This window comes from Pagrus pagrus (genome assembly GCF_965226575.1).
Source record: "Pagrus pagrus genome assembly, chromosome: 22".
In the NCBI taxonomy this organism is placed as follows: Eukaryota; Metazoa; Chordata; class Actinopteri; order Spariformes; family Sparidae; genus Pagrus; species Pagrus pagrus.
This window is the reverse complement of record NC_140204.1, coordinates 20,923,888-20,940,033: the sequence shown is the minus strand read 5'-3', so window position 1 is coordinate 20,940,033 and position 16,146 is coordinate 20,923,888. Positions and strand designations below refer to the sequence as shown.

Sequence of the window (16,146 nt, the reverse complement as noted above, 5' to 3'; positions counted from 1 at the left end):
CTGTCACTGATTGCTGCCCTAATTTGGCAGGAGGATTCTTGCATGATGGTTTGTGTTCTGTGGATCATGTTGCAGTGCAGTGGTCTAATGTCCTGGAGGTAAATGAAGGAAAGGGAAATACACCTATGATTCATCATGGCAGCTGTGGTAATTAGACTGAGCATGTACTGGACAGCTTACCTCTAAGAGGTTGAGGTATGTTATGGCTCTGGTTCTTAGAGACGTACACACACAATGACAGACTTCTACTTGTTTGGGAAGACTGTGGCTCAGGAGTGACTGTCCACTAATCGGAGGATCGCCGGTTAAATCCTTGGACCTTGCAGTCTTCATGTTGAAGTGTCCTTGGGCAAGATACTAAACTCCAGATTGCTCCCGGTGGCTCCATCGGTATGTTAGTGTGTGTATGCATGGTTATCGCTGACTTGAGTTGTAAAGGGCTTTAAGTGGTCAATCAGACTAGAAATGAGCCATATAAAAGCAGTCTATTCACCTGCTATATAACTAGACAAAATACCTGTCTGAGTGTTTCAGAAAAATGAATTCACTATGTAGATGTTAAATAGTTTAAAACAAACGCAAACCTTAATTATATTTGAAATGTTCCAGATAATTATTTAAATAATTTAAATAAATATTTGTTTGGTACTTTCTCGTTTACCTTTACCTATGTATTTCAGGTGTGTTTGTTTACGTGAGTGTGTGTGTGCATGTACTTGGAAAAATCACTCTGTGGAAACACGGCGGGGGAAAAAATTGTTGTGAAGTGGAAACACACTCATTAAAGCTGTTTGCATAGGTGTGTGTGTGTGTGTGTGTGATGCCCCAGGGTTGTGCTCAGATGGTGTTTGGTTACTTAACTACATTACACATGCAAATTGCACACTCACACAGTGTCTGTCCCATGATACACTTGTGTCCACACAGGCCTGATCAGTACAAACTGCTCATCCACACGCTCCCCGGTCAATAATTACAGTGCGAGTCATAGTGAAAGGCACTGTGCACGTAGTGGTTACCTGGTTTGAAGTAAGAATGGGAACACTGTGACTGTAGAAGTGTAGTTTTTATAGATGATTGTTTCACAATCCAACATTTGTTCTTCACAACAATTTGAAACATGCCACTGTCATCACATAGAGATTCTCCACATAATGGCTTGCATTGCATTGCATGGTTGCTTCAAGGGGACACTCTGGGCCACCATACCTCCCTGCTAGATTTATTCACATAATAATTATAGCTGCACAAATGATCATTTTAATAGCACTGTGGTCAAGTTGTTCCTAGTCTAGCTGAAGTTTGCTAACTATGGCAACCAATCCAAGTCCTAGCCATACGAGACTAAGTAAGGCTGTGAGCAAAACCCCTGAAGGCATTGAAACAAGCAAGGTGTATTTTATTGCTTATGCATTAAAATGTGTAAGACATTTAGTTTATGATTTATTTTTTCATTCAAAGGCACTATACAGGCAATACATGTGGAGCTATCCTGATCATCTACATTTTAGGTACTTGGCTGATCCCTCAATGTCACGTGTGAAGGGAGTGAGCACAAAAAGCTATATGTTGATGCAATAAATCATTTTATTTTTTTGTCATTGTTCAGTCTCTCTAATCACAGATGTGGGTTGCTTGACATAAGGAAGGACAGACAGCCATCACAGGATCCAGTTACTTTTGTAAAAGGTGCTTTATTGTAAGTGTAGCGACTTACGTGTCTTTAATCTAAGGTACGGCTGCTCAGGCTTCTGAAAAACTGTTACCTTCTCGGAATTGTTATGCAGATTGAAGTGCGCTTTCTTTTTACCTCTGATATATTTCCCCATCTTAGTACTTAGTACTTCTTGCAAAAGCTTTTCAATTGCATGTGGTTGTCATCAGCCGTATGTCTCTATAGACATTATGCACAAATGATCCTCCTACGTAAGTATTTAGCATAAGCTTCTTGCAGTCACACATCTTCACAGACAACACCATTGAACTTACTTACACACTTACCACGGCCTTAAATCCACATAGAAATGATAGAAAACAGACTCCTCTCATGGCTGCGGACCTGCCTGAGAATAATGTTTTGAAATTTTCTTCAGTGTCAAAGTAATCCAGTGATAGTTGTCTATCCATCCACAGTGTAAGATTTTGAAATAGTGTGCGTTAAAGCATACTACTAAAGCGTATAGAAATAAACAAATATATTAGATTGTGTTTTTGGAAAAAAAAATACTGTCCTTATGTTGATATATGAAGTAAAACACATATCCAAGGCAGTTATTTGCACAATAACAACAGTGATTTGTCATCTGGATTAGAATCCACTTCCTGTTTCACTTCTGCTCTCTGTAAATGATTAACAGTGACAAGTGCAGAGTATAGACTTGCAGTCTATAGCTAAATAAGACAACAGTATACGAAGAAGCAATCAATATGTACACTAAACTAAAAGTACATGTTGCACCCTCAGGATGACAGGACTCAGTCTTCTGTTTGGCAAATGTATACTCCCCGGTACTGCATGTGTTTTTTTTTCTATAATAGTTGACTGAAGCAGCTGGATCTCACATGGCAACCACACATCAATGAAAAAAACACCAACACACAGCGCAGACTGATGACGTATTGTCGCTCCACTATTATCATCTTACTCTCTGTCTAACCAATAAATTATTCTGTTGTAAATGCCTTATTTACTCTGTCTCCAAATCATACATGTGGTGAATATTTCTAGGTCGCAAGATACACAAAGAGGAGAGGAGAGGAGAGGAGAGGAGAGGAGAGGAGAGGGAGTGGAGAGGGTTGTTCTTTATCTTTATTATGTGCTATGGACGCTTCATATCTAGGTCAATTTACATAATATATATACAGAACTGTAAACACAACCTCCAGTGCTTGCAGTACCAGTGTAGTTTTTCTTGGCTGGCCAGACAGAATATTTGTCAGAGTTATAGCACTACATCTGGTGTCCTCTTCAAGCTGCTCATGAGAAAACCTCATGTGGTTGTCCCTCCAAAGTTGATATTAGATTACTTTTTCTGTTCACCTTTTCAGCCTGTTTCAGCTCACTGTCTTGTATTGCTCATGAAACATTCACACAACAAGCGACAAAGTTGCCTGGCGAACTACATCGTCACCAAGTCATCGTTGAAAGTCTAGTCTAGCTAGCAACTTTGACTTGTAGCACGTCTCTGACGGGTATCAGCTTATAGCTTTATATAGTCAGCTTCCATTGAAATGACTTGTAGCCTGACGCTACGTCACCGGTAGTCTGAACACACCAGACAGTATTGTTTCAAGAGTATTGTTTAAACCGAAACCTGCTGTTCAATACCTGCTAAGCAAAATATAACTAAGTTAGCAACTAGCTTGTGCACACAATGGAGGATTTAGCAGCTAAAGAGCCAATTATTTTCTCTCATTAGTTGGTGCAGACAAATTTGTACCTTAAAGGAGTGAAAATTGGAGTTAAATGTTTCAGATGGACACAAAAACATCTCTAAAAGAATCGAACTGCTGTTGTCATTAAATATTCCAATTTAACTGGAGCTGTTTGACTTTACTTTGAAGGGTAGCATGCCTATGTTCCCTCAGCCCTATGTTCCTACTCTAACCACTTCCTCTTCCCTAACCCTAACCCTTTCTCCTTCCCTAAACCCAACCCTTCCCTTTCTCTAACCCTAACCCTAACCTCTTCCCTTCCCTAACCCAAAAAGTCTGGGAACATAGGGCTGTGGGACCATTGGGCTGTGGGAACATTGGCATGACCCCCTTTGAAGCTACAATCATGTGTACCAAGCCACCCACCAATCCATCAGTCCATCCATCCGTCTACCAATTAGGCCTCATAAATTGATACATTAATCAGCTGAATATCAGTGAATATTCTCAGGCTCTATACAAAAGGAAAACCTTGTTTTTAAAATACAAAATGTGACAGGTGTTGCTTTGTCTGGAAAACTCAACACTGATCACAAAGAGGATAAATCACTGCAGCCACACTCCTGTGGCATTTTATAGATGAAAATATACACCTATGCGCTCTATTGCCTCAGTGAGCTCCGGTGCTCCATGTCTGCTCTGCTAACTGGATTAGCCCTGGTGCAGTAGCCTGCTGATGAATAGCCAGCAGTAGGTGTTAGGTAACGTGTTGGGGGAGAGTGGGTGCTGGGCATCAATCATAATCATCCCCGACCAGGGAGGTCTGCTCTGGATGCTGATGCTCAGCACTCAGGTGGCACTCAGCTGAGGGGGGGCGGGCTGGCAGACGCTTCTCTCGTGGAAGTGTGAAAGTCAGAGAAGACCACATATTCTTTTACTCACATGTCCTTGAAAAAATCCAGTAGGAGGGGGTTTCTATTCCTGTATTGTTAGAATTAACTGACCTTTGCCTGCTGTGGTGCGTAAAAACTTTGCAGCGACTGGACTATCTTTCCAAAGTCATGTGCAGATTTCATTGGATATTCTGTTTCCAAAATGTGAAAAATAACAATTATAATATAATAATAACAATCAAAGGGACTGGACTAAAACACTTGGTAATCTTTGGCAATAATACAGCAGTGTGCATGGCCAATTTACCAATATGGAGGTCCATGGAGTACAGCAAGCAGTGGGCCCCCACTGACCCCCAATACCTCCACTCTGGCCACGCATTATGTAGGTACCCCAACCCAATCACCAGACATGAACACTGATATTGGGTTATTTTAAAAGAAAAACGTTTTTTAATTACATAAACATAAATTTGTCAAATTTAAAAACACTGTGGTCTGTTGTGGTGCCGACTGCTTGTGTTCCCATGTTAATTATTGGCTTGTTGTTCTGTGGTACTACCTAGCCAATCACTTCCTTTTCTGTTTTCAAAAACACACTGGCAGCCAGATCTCCAACAAAGAAAAGCAAGAAGGCAAGTAAAGAAAATAATGCATGCTGTACACTGGAACGTGCAGCCATATGACCTTGATCATGTTATCACTTGATAAAAGTTAAATATCCCACTTGGCTTTTCCTGAATGTGTTGACTTCAAGACTGCCGTTCTTGTTGACTCACATGAGCATCTATACATAACTGTTGGTATCGCGCACAGACAATGATGACGATCCCCGCGCCCATTCAGGTCACATTACTTCCTGCATTACCACTGAATGTTATCACCAGATGTAAATAATGACACGCAGAAATGACCAGTATGTACGTAATTTTAAGGGTTGCTGGACTGTGTATCCTGTGACCATCATGTACAGTGCACACAGCAGATCACATGGTGGCTAGAGCCCCAGTTGCTAAATGTATCTTCCAAGTACAAAGCCAACTTTTTGGGTTATATTGACTGTAGATTTGAATTTCTTTGAAACTTTCTTATTCGAAAGTGTTGGTATCCATTGGATACATATAAATAATTTAAAGAAGTTGTATTACTCCTTCATCATTTATGTATTTTTTAAATTAGCTGATTTTTCGTACTTTTCGTACATACTGTTTTTCATTGAGTTCTGGAAATTTGAAAGTTACAGCTGGTACAGGCTTGATTAGTTGCATACCGGATGATGATGTCATCTTGTTCTGTGTTTCTGGACAAAATATAAATTTTAATTCCATAGCTCGACACCTATAACTTCACAATATTCTTCTTATTTCCAAAACAATGCACAACAGTAGTAGCCAAGTAAAAGAAAAAATGACTGTTTTCATGGCAGACGTTTGATTTGTCCTGGCAGAATAAGCCTGGGAGTAACGGTACTTTTAAATTAATTACTAATGGCTGCATCCAAAATGACTGCAAGTAATGTGAATAGTGTTGCCTGTAGTTCTGAACCCACAGACAATCATCACTAACTTCAATCTCCCTCAGGTCTACAGAGACTTTTAGTGCCTTTGAGCTTATTGTTTTGGTTTTCATGGAACTTAATGGTTTGGATCGATGTGAACCGCGAGTTGCCAACTTTTTAGGCCGGATTTACAGTTTACCATTAATTATCTCAGATAAGGACCTAAAGACTTGTTAACTTGTTTCACTCTACAAATCAAACTGTGCGGACTGAATATCTACTTGGCAGATATGGCATGACAGTGTAAGAACATACTATGGACATGTTATCTTTATGTCTTGAGTATATCAGTGACATACAGCAGGTGTGACTGTGAATATTTGTCTTCAACACTCAAGGGACAGCTCTGGTCATGGCCATAATAAGCAGTCACCTTCCTCCCGCAGACCTGATTCTGTTTATTCTCACCCATTCACAGATTTATTGAGTCAATTTCCCAGCTCACATAAACGCTGAGGCGCCAGCTGCCTGACACTTCACCTCTTGCAGCGGAAACGTGTCCTAGATTCGACACATCAGCCAGCTGGTCAGGCTCTGTCCTGCAGTTGTAGCCCCTGATACGTACCGTGGAGAACACAGTCTGTTTAGTGTAAATCACATTTTAGACACAAGCTTTTTTCTTGTGCTGATGTAGAAAACCTGCTAGAGGTGTTAAGGTGTGAAAGAAAGGCGTGAAAAACTCAATCTCTGTCCTCCTGAGTATTGATCTCAAGACACAGATGAGAATCAGCACTGTCTGAGTAGTTCAGCGTACAGTCTGCCACATTTGGCAGATATCTAGATGAGCTAAATGAAACGTAGAACAGCTTTTCCACATCTGTTCACTTCATCCTGGTCCCTCCCCTCTCCCCCTGGATCACCACTTTTCTTCTACATCACATCTTTTTTTTCAGGTTTATTTTTAACCAAGTATGGCTTGGAATAGCTTGCATCCTGAAATGGAAATTTGTGATGAACACAATGGGAACTTGGCTCCATCACTGTCACCCCCGGAGGGAATAAGTGACTCATGTTACCCCAACAGACATGGCTGCAGCCACAGCAAAAGAAGAGCGAGCCGAGGGGGGTAGAGGGAAAGAGAAACAAACAACAAAAACCCAGATTTATGGCGACACTTGCCCGTTTCCAAACATCACACACTGTATGTACATCTTTGATCCTGCCCCCCCCAACCCACACACACACACACACACACACACACACACACACACACACTTTTCATTATGCAATTGTCGTTCCTGCGGTGATGAAAAGCACATGGCCTTTGCTTACATGTTCCCATTATAAAGTAATAACTTCCAAGCAGGGCTTGTAGGCCTAATCCAAATCTAGCAGAAGAGCAGGGCCATTAATCAAACCGTTACACCCCAAAGAGTTTTTCCCACTAGAGAAAGAGCAAATATATCTCTCTATAAACAGACATGACTGTTCACAGTGTTTATATCCAGTCAGGCTTTAGAAATGTGGCACAGTCTCAGTCACTGCAGAAAAACACCAGTGTAGCTGTAACGAATGAATGTTTGAAAAACCAAAGATAACTTTTCATCGTAACCAAAAAACAATTAATCATTTAAATGATAAATGGCAACAATTACTTGATTTGTTGCCACTAGGGGCAGTAAAATATGGTGAAAACTAAATGTGTTACAGACTGGCACACAGTTGCCTATTTACAGTTGCTACCTCTGATAACAATAAAGCCAGTTCCTCAGTATGTTTGCAGGGACTTGGTGCATCAAGTAATTTAAGGAGCTTTCACAATTAAAACATACACGTGGTGGGTACTTTAGGGGCAGATTCCAATATTTAAGTCAACAAATATAATAAAAAAATAAATAAAAATAAATAAATCAATAAAGGCCTTATTATTTCAGTACCAGGCTTTTATTCTGGCAGTGTGGGGACCAGAAAGTAGTGCCAGAAGAGTTGAAGCTGGTCTTATCAGTGGTTTTATATTAATGTTGGATGAAAAGATTATATGTAATGTTAATTATCTACTCACCCCCATTCCGATGTAAAGTCGAGGGGAGTTTCATAGTCCACGAAACATTTCTGGAGCTTTACAGAAAAACAGCATTGCAACATTCTTCTTAAAAACTTAAGTAGATGGACACTGGTTTTAAAAACGTGAAAAGCAAAAGAAGAAAAACATAAAAGCTCTCCCTACAGCTTGTCCTGCATGATCCAAGTCTGTGGAAGCCCTGAGATCAAAATCAACTTGTTGAGTTCATACACTGACTTCAGGCCTGGTGATGCTAATGCTTTTAGCTAAGCAGCTACAGTGAAGATTTCAGCTTAAGAAAAGGTGTAAATAACATCTTTTCAAATCACTTTGAGATCTCATGGCTTCCAGAGACTTGGACTATGCAGGACAAGCTGTATGCAGCCATGTTATGTTTTTCTTTTTGGTTGTTTTTTTTACATTTCATAATAAGTCCCCATCTGCATCTGTTATTTATGAGAATGCTGCACCCCTGTTTTGCTGTGAAGCTCCAGACATGTTTCGTGGACTACCAAACTTTACCCAACTTTCCATCAGCGTGGGGGAGAGGAGATAATGAGTGAATTTTAATTTTTGGGTGAAGGGTTCCTTTTAAGTGTTACTCAGCACAGTGAATTATCACCAAAGCTACAGCTTCCCTCAGCTCTAAACAGCTTTTAGCCTATTGTAGCTCATTGTTTTGGTAGTGTAAATAAATTGAAGCAAAATTCCAACTAAGCTGTCGATCTTCTGATGTCCTTATGAGGATGTACTAATAAAACATTTGGCAGCAAAGACAGTCTCTCCTTTGCTTCATTTCCCACCAAATCTATAATTCCTCCACCATATACACGTCAACACTCAGAGCTGAACCAGCCCTACGTGCTACATCACATCCACTTCCCACATCGTTTAAAAAGAACACTGCAAATAAACATCTCTGATCCTACGTGCTGAAAACAAAGCAAAAAGGCCCTTTGAGATATTTCCACAGTTAAGCCGGCCAGATTGCTGAATGAGGAGCGAGGCCAGAGGAGAGAAGACAGAGGCCTTATATAGTCAGAACAAACTTATCCATGGGCTCAGGTAGCCAACAAGTTGGGATGCTGACCTCACTATAGCTCAGTGATAAGCCACCAGAACTGATGAGCCCTTTCAGAAGATAGGAGCAAAAAATGTCAAGAATCCTGAGCTCAGTGGGGAAAAACAGAGGGAAGAATTTGAGAGGCCTGATGTGTATGTCTGCAAAGTTGTGTAAGACAGAAAGAATTTGATCTCGAAAAAAGGTGAAAAAGAAACCAAGGCACAGAGGACAGACAACAATACAAAAACACACATTATCCCAAAAAACAAGAACAGAACTGACCAGTCATCAAGCCAAAGTCTCCGCTTCCCTTAGCTGACCCAGCCAATCACACTGGTCCGCTCTCAAAAAGGTCAGAGGTGAGGATTTCCTGGCTTTGGCTTTCAAGCTCAGTCTCTGAAATCCTGGAACCGGTTCAGAGTCAGCCCACGAGTCCCATGACCTCGTTGGGACTAGTGCTCAGCGATGCTGGACTGTGGGATCAGCGCCGACCTTTTTTTTTTTTCACAGTGACGGCATGTGTTTATTTATATTAGCCTCTGTGGGCGGCGATGGCGACACGTGAAATATCATCAGCGAGGAGGGCTGTTAAAGTGTGAAAGTTGACATGCTCAGTCTGACACTCGTTTAATGAAGCTGCGCCACTGCTGGAGGGTAAAGAAGAAGAACTTGGACACAAATCGAGGGGAAAACAAGGATGACTTAGAAGTTTTTCTTTGCCATGACTTTGAATTCCCATTGAGACAGCAGTCCTGTTAGGTTGTGTTATTTTTAAATGCCATCAACACTTTTCTTTCAGTGTGATGTGAAAGGAATTACGCTCAGATTGTTCCGTTATGTAATCGATTATAGTAACAGGTCTGCTCAGAGAGCTCACGTACACAGTCGGGGGGCGCTTATAGCTTCATCGCAGACTCTTCCTCCTCCTTGGAAAAACCACAAAACTCTCCTCGCTTCATCTCTGTCCTCACACACAGGAAACTTAAAAATACACACACGCACAGAGGAAATTCTATCATGCAGTTGTGGTCGGTCTATTCTGCAGCCCCCATCCTCGCCTGAGGATCGTACTCACCCCATGGCTGTGGAAAGAAGTCCCTCCGGCTCTGCTGGGCAGCCTCTGCAGCTTCAACGTACACACTTATGCACATGCAGTGATGGAGTCTAAGAAGGGGGTTTCCTCTTCTGGTTTGTCCCCTCTGTCTTACCCCCACCCTCCTTTCTCTGGCTTTAGCCGTATCCTTTTTTGGAACTGGAGGAGAAAGAGAAAATAAAAGAAGAGTGTCAGAAAGTAAGAAGGGGAAGCAGAGATGGGATCATAATAATTGCTCCCCATGTCCCCAAACCAGGGACCTTACCAGCCTCCAGCGATACACCAATCTCCCTCCAATCATCCCTCTTTTCTCCTCCCTCCTTCCCCTCCTCCTCCTCTCCTGCTTGAAGACTGTACAAGCCAGCGGGGAGGCTATCCAGACCAGGACACTCCTTTTTCCCCACTGTCACTCATTCTCCTCATTTCACATGTCAAGATTCTGGATACTTGACCTTTTGCTTTACTTTTCCTAGTATGATGGGACAGTGTAAAAACGACTGCACTTATCCTGCATCCTGGGTTGCATCCAACAGTCTCAGATGAGATGACTAGACTATAAACAAGAGGGACTCTGGTGGCAAACCCTCAGGGCCAGAATGAAAAACAAAATAATTCCATCCCTCTCAAGCGTCAGCACTGTCACGATAGCTTGCTCTTGGTTAACAAAGGAAATGTGCATGTTAAAGTTCAGGTTGGTCAGCTGAAAGTTATGTAAAAGGAGAAAATGTCAAGAGCTTAGAAGAAGATTTGAACATGTTTATTAATGTGTAGTCATTTGCCTATGTTCCCTGTCATTTTAAAGCTGCTCTGATCAATATTCTTATATTAAAGAAAAAGTTTCACCAAAAAAGTCAAATTCAGTCATTATCTACTCACCCCCACGCCGATGGGAAGTCGGGTGAAGTCTTGTAGTCCACAATAAATGTCTTGAGTTTCACAGCAAAACAGGGTTGCAGCATTCTCATAAATAGAAGCAGATGGAGACTTATTTTAAAGTGTAAAACAGCCAAAAAGCCAAAAAGAAAAACATGACATGGCTGCATACAGCTTGTCCTGCATAGTCCAAGTCTCTGGAAGCCCTGAGATCACAAATTGATTTGAAAAGATGTTATTTAAGCTGAAATCGTCACTGTAGCAGCTAAGCTAAGAGCATTAGCATCGCCATGCCTGAAGTCAGTAGATGGGGACTTGTTTCAAAATGAAAAAAAAAACATATTGGCTACATACAGCTCATCCAGCCTAATAAGAGTCTCCAGAAGTCCTGCAATACCACACTGAATTGGAAATATATATATATATATATATATTATATATATATATATATATATATATATATATATACACCCTTTTTTATATACACCTTTTTTTAAGCCAAAATCTTCACTGTAGCTGCTAAGCTAAGAGCGTTAGCCATCACGCAGCCATTCTGAAGTGGGTTTCACTCGCTCGACCATGTGTCGAGGTGTAAATAATTCTGGAGCCTTCGATCACATGATGAGATCTAAGGAGCCCTTTTGTGATTTTTGAGCTTGAGTGTTTTTTATGCTTTAAAATACTCATATATATAAAATTCAGTGTTTAAGAACAATGTTGCAACACCCTTAACTGTTTTGCGAACATCTCGACTTTCTCATCAGAATGATGGTGAGCATGTAATAACTGAAGAATTTTCATTTTTTGGGCGAGCTTCTCCTCTAACAGAGACTCAAATTACTATGTGTAATGTGAAAGTGGCTGCTAACAGTGATAAACCCACAGAGAATTACTACCCAACCCTGCTGCTCCTCTCAGATCTACAGAGGTTTTTCAGCATCTCTCGCTTCATTGTTTTGGTTCTCCGGCCCACAACTCTTTCTCTGGTTCACTCTCAGTGTTCTCATCAACCTGATTTCCAAGCAGCTGTTTTCATTGAATGAAAGCTCTGATAAACCCACTGTAGACTGTCTGCTCAGCAACAAACAGCAGATGAAGTTAGCAAATGCAAATAACAAATACTTGAAATTAAGCCAGTTGTAGTTCTCTTTGAATCATCAGTCGCCTGTCTGTGTTTTGCTGCAGAGACTAGTCAGAACAGACTGTGTCCTTTCTACTGAATAGATCCTTTGAGAGCCATAATACATTACAAAGTATGCTCAGTTCCCACTGTCGTCATCGTGTGTGTGTGTGTGTGTGTGTGTGTGTGTGTGTGTGTGTGTGTGCGTGTGTGTGTCTGTTCAGATCTGCATTTCTCTCTGTGTGTAATGGAGTGGCAGGGACATACTCATGTTCATTAACATGTCATTGATGTGCTCAGCCAACATCTCCTCCTGCTTTCAAGTCTGTTTCATGCGCGCGTCTGCCCGCAGGTGTGTGTGTGTTTGTGTGTGTGGCCACCTGCTGTGATGGGTGGGTGCATTATGTCTTTGTTCTCAGTCGGATTAAAGCAGTCCGAAAAAAGCAGTTTCAAAGGTCAGCGAAGGTTCGGACAGGAAACTGTTTCAGACAGGACGGGAATAGAACCAACAACCACCTCTTTCAGCACGGCTCTTGTCAGCTGTTCTACAAAACGCCGCTACAGTTCAACAGGGATAACACAGCTGGTCTCTTTGACCTGTCCTGTATAATAAACTGTATTGTGCTGAAGGTGTGATGAGCTATTTGAAGTGTCCCTGTCACATCTCATACATCAACATCTTTTCTGATTATTATTAAGTACTTCCTCCACATAAAGATAGAAACGATTGTATTTATGTATTGTGTTGAAATCCTTGTGATCCTTTATCATCATTAATCTCACAAAAAATCTCACAAATCTAAATCTAAAGAGTTTTTATATTATACAACAAATTATTCATGTTGTATTTCAAAGATGATCGCATTTGTACTCGTGCAGAGTGTCCTGACTCAATACTCACATACTATATGGTATGAATTTTGCTGTAAGAAACTGGAGGAAAACAATCCAACCTGCACTTCTTATTCTGCGTAACGACTTCAGTCATGGCTAATATAAGGCAATAAAGTTGGCATCTAGGTTTTGGTAGTGGCAAGCAGGTTTATTAATGGTTTATAAGTCTATTTCACCCTTAAGATAGTGTTTCCAACAATGTTATCCTCCATGGGTGTTAGTTTAGTGCTGGTTAGGTTATAGTTAGACGTCATAAAGATAACTGACTGGGGTTAAATCTACGTATGAGTGATATATTCTCTTTTTAGACAGACATTTCACTTTGGAAAGTAGCCTAGAAGTCCTTTGAAACTGCCATGGATGTTGAAAACAGAATAGCAGTAATCAGGACGGCACTGCTAAGGATTCAGCTCTGGACACAGAGAAACACGAATGGCTCCTCTGCAGATTACATCGTCTCTTTCGAACTAGACCAAGAGTCTGAGCCATGCTAGCTGCTGGGTGAGGCTGCAATTATGCACAGCAGGGATTCAAGCTAAATGCTAACATTTTCATGTGAACATGCTCACACTGACAATGCTAATATGCTGATATCAAGCATGTAAAATGTTTAGTTTAGCATGTTGCATGCTAACATTGCTATACGCAAAACAGTTGGTGAGGCTAACGGGAATGACATTAGTTTTGCAGGTATTTGGTCATAAAGCTAAATTTAAAGTTAAATTCAAACCTAATGATGCCGTTAGATGAATAGTCCAAGTTATACAATTTATCCCGAGGGACGCACAAATGTTTGTACCACATTTCATGGCAGTCGGCCCTGTAGTTTGGATCTGGACCAGAATGGTGGACCTATTGACCAACACACCAACCAACAGACTAACATTGCCATATAGAGCCATGCTGCTAACATGGCTAAACAGCACTAAATATGGACCGTGAACCCAATGTTTTCTTAGGTTAGTGAGAGACCAAGCTGCATGTATTTCTGGCAGAGGGTTTGAGGATAATCCCTTAAGAAAATTTTACATTATCAGTAAAAAAATATGCAGTTTCATCCAATTATATTGATAGTTATAATTTCAGCAAAATTTCAGTAATCAAACCCCCTTTCCGATGTTATACATGTCAAGTGTCGGTTGGGTTTTGGTTGGCTACACTGTCCAGTCTAGAACAGTGTTTAATGTCCAATCTGTCACCTCATACAGAACATCCCATCTGCAGTGTGAGCCCCCAGGATGCTGATCACCACACCATCACCAACTTTATTTCCTTTTGAGGATTTTGGCGTGTTAGGCGAAGCTCAACCAGTCCAAACACCAGAGTTTACTCTGAGATAAAAAAAGCACAGTTGGACACGGTGATATCAGTGGAGTGTGATGAGGCGGACCATGCCAAGAATGCTGTGGTTGATGCCGATCACATGAGATTAGATTTGTACGAAACCACAGAATATGTGTGTGTGTGACAGGTAATGAGATACTGGCATCAAATAAAATCACTGCAATAACTCCAAAAACAGCTATCAGACACTTTATACAAACAGATGAGCACAAACACTACCTGGACTGTATACTAGCTAGTTGGATATTGTAAATGTCATCAAGGGAAATGAAAAATCCAATAATATCATAACACAAACCAGTGTCACTTCTTAATTCGGATGGGATAAAATGAAACTATTTCCGAGTTCTACTTAAAAACATTTGGATTCATAGGCCTTCACCCCTTCTCAATAAAAGAAGCGTACACAAAGGCATGCATAGAAAAGCAAAGAAAATTGTGCATGCAACACTGTTGGCAGACAGGAACGCTGATATTGGATGATTCTACAAACCTGGAGTCTGTTCAATGTCAAAGTTTTTAACAGTCCTGCTTTCTACAATATCTGCATGTTGGCAACTGCTGTGTAGCCAAGGTTAGGAAAATAATATGGTTATGGCATCTAATCTAAACCCAAACGCTGATAAAGGATGAATTGGTGGGTTAGGAATTTCAAGAAGGTTGAAAAGAAGTGCTAACAATGTGGCCTTGAAATGAAGGGCTTCACACAGCAACAGTGCTCAGGCACATTTTTCTGAATGCGGCATCCAGGTTTTGTGCACATCTCCATGGGTCACACATTTCTAATGAGACTTTGTCATTCCATCAGTATTAAACAAAATTCAGTGTCACCTTTAGTTGCATTTTTTTGCATATCGCTGCAGTGCATACATCACTGACCTCCTGGTTCTTAGTGGCAGGGCTCTAGAGATGGTAATGTTGGTCGGTCTGTTGGTCCATCAATCTGGTCCAGTTTAAAATATCTCAGCCACTACTGGATGGATTGCGATGATGCAGTATACTGTGCATACATGTATGGTCCCCAGAGGATGAATCCTGGGGACCCCCTTACTTTTCCTGTTGCCTCACCATGAGGTCAGTCTTGTATATATGCGCATGTCCTGGATGGATCGTTAGAGGCATTTGATGTTTCCCAGATGATGAATAATAAAGACTTGGACGATTCCCCTGACCTTTTAACTTTTCACTCTGCTTACAGCTTTTAGTCTATGACCAAATACACCGCTCCCAAATGAATGATGCTCCTAATACCTCAACATCCACCACTGTCACTGTGAGCACCGCTGTTGTTAAGAACAGTCAGTTGTTATGCAAAAGCAAAGTTTTGACTGTTTAAAAATCTCAAGTTTGATTCTTTGTTCATTATCAAAGTCTGGAATGATAAGAAGATTAATCACTGACCATAGTTTTATTTCAATAAATGATTGATCATATGACAGAGTAATGATTGGTTTGATTATGGAAGCAGCAAAAGAAAGGATACATTCTTTAGTGTGTGTGCAGTCCACACTTCTGTTCGTCTCCCAATCCTCTGCTTGGTTTCCATATACCTGCATCACACCTTTCTACTTTGATTTGCTGTTTGATGTGTAAATATAAAATTCATTGAAGTAGAGGGAAAAGGTTCCATTCTTCCACAGTTTATCTCATATCTAATTAGATTTTTTTCCCCCTGTTTTCCATCTCTCTGGGCTCATTTCCATTTCATCGAGGGGAAGGCTGACAGATACAGATCTCTGCCTGTTTAGCATTTGAATCACACATCAGTGTCTTTAAACGCTCTGCTGGCCTCTCGCCCCACTCAGCCTAAATTAATGTAATGTATTTTGGCCTTTTCATAGCTTTATTGATCGGATAGCAGTGAGAGGTGACAGGAAGCTGGATGAGAGAGAGGGGGATGACGTGCAGCAAGGGGCCACAGGTCATCTCTG

General features: G+C 40.9%; 1 protein-coding gene across 2 annotated transcripts in view; it reads right to left on the bottom strand.

The window, feature by feature from the left end:
* The window catches only part of pde5ab (phosphodiesterase 5A, cGMP-specific, b), a 79,214-nt gene extending 69,100 nt beyond the window's left edge, over window positions 1-10,114 (bottom strand). The window contains exon 1 of one of the 2 annotated variants that reach the window (XM_084345037.1): window positions 9,967-10,114. In XM_084345037.1, coding sequence (XP_084201163.1) covers window positions 9,967-9,971 — 5 coding nt within the window. In that variant the 5' untranslated portion in view covers window positions 9,972-10,114. Of the gene's footprint in view, window positions 1-9,173; window positions 9,247-9,966 lie in introns of those variants that run through there. The other variant, XM_084345038.1, reaches the window with a different exon arrangement.
* Window positions 10,115-16,146: the final 6,032 nt, after the last annotated feature.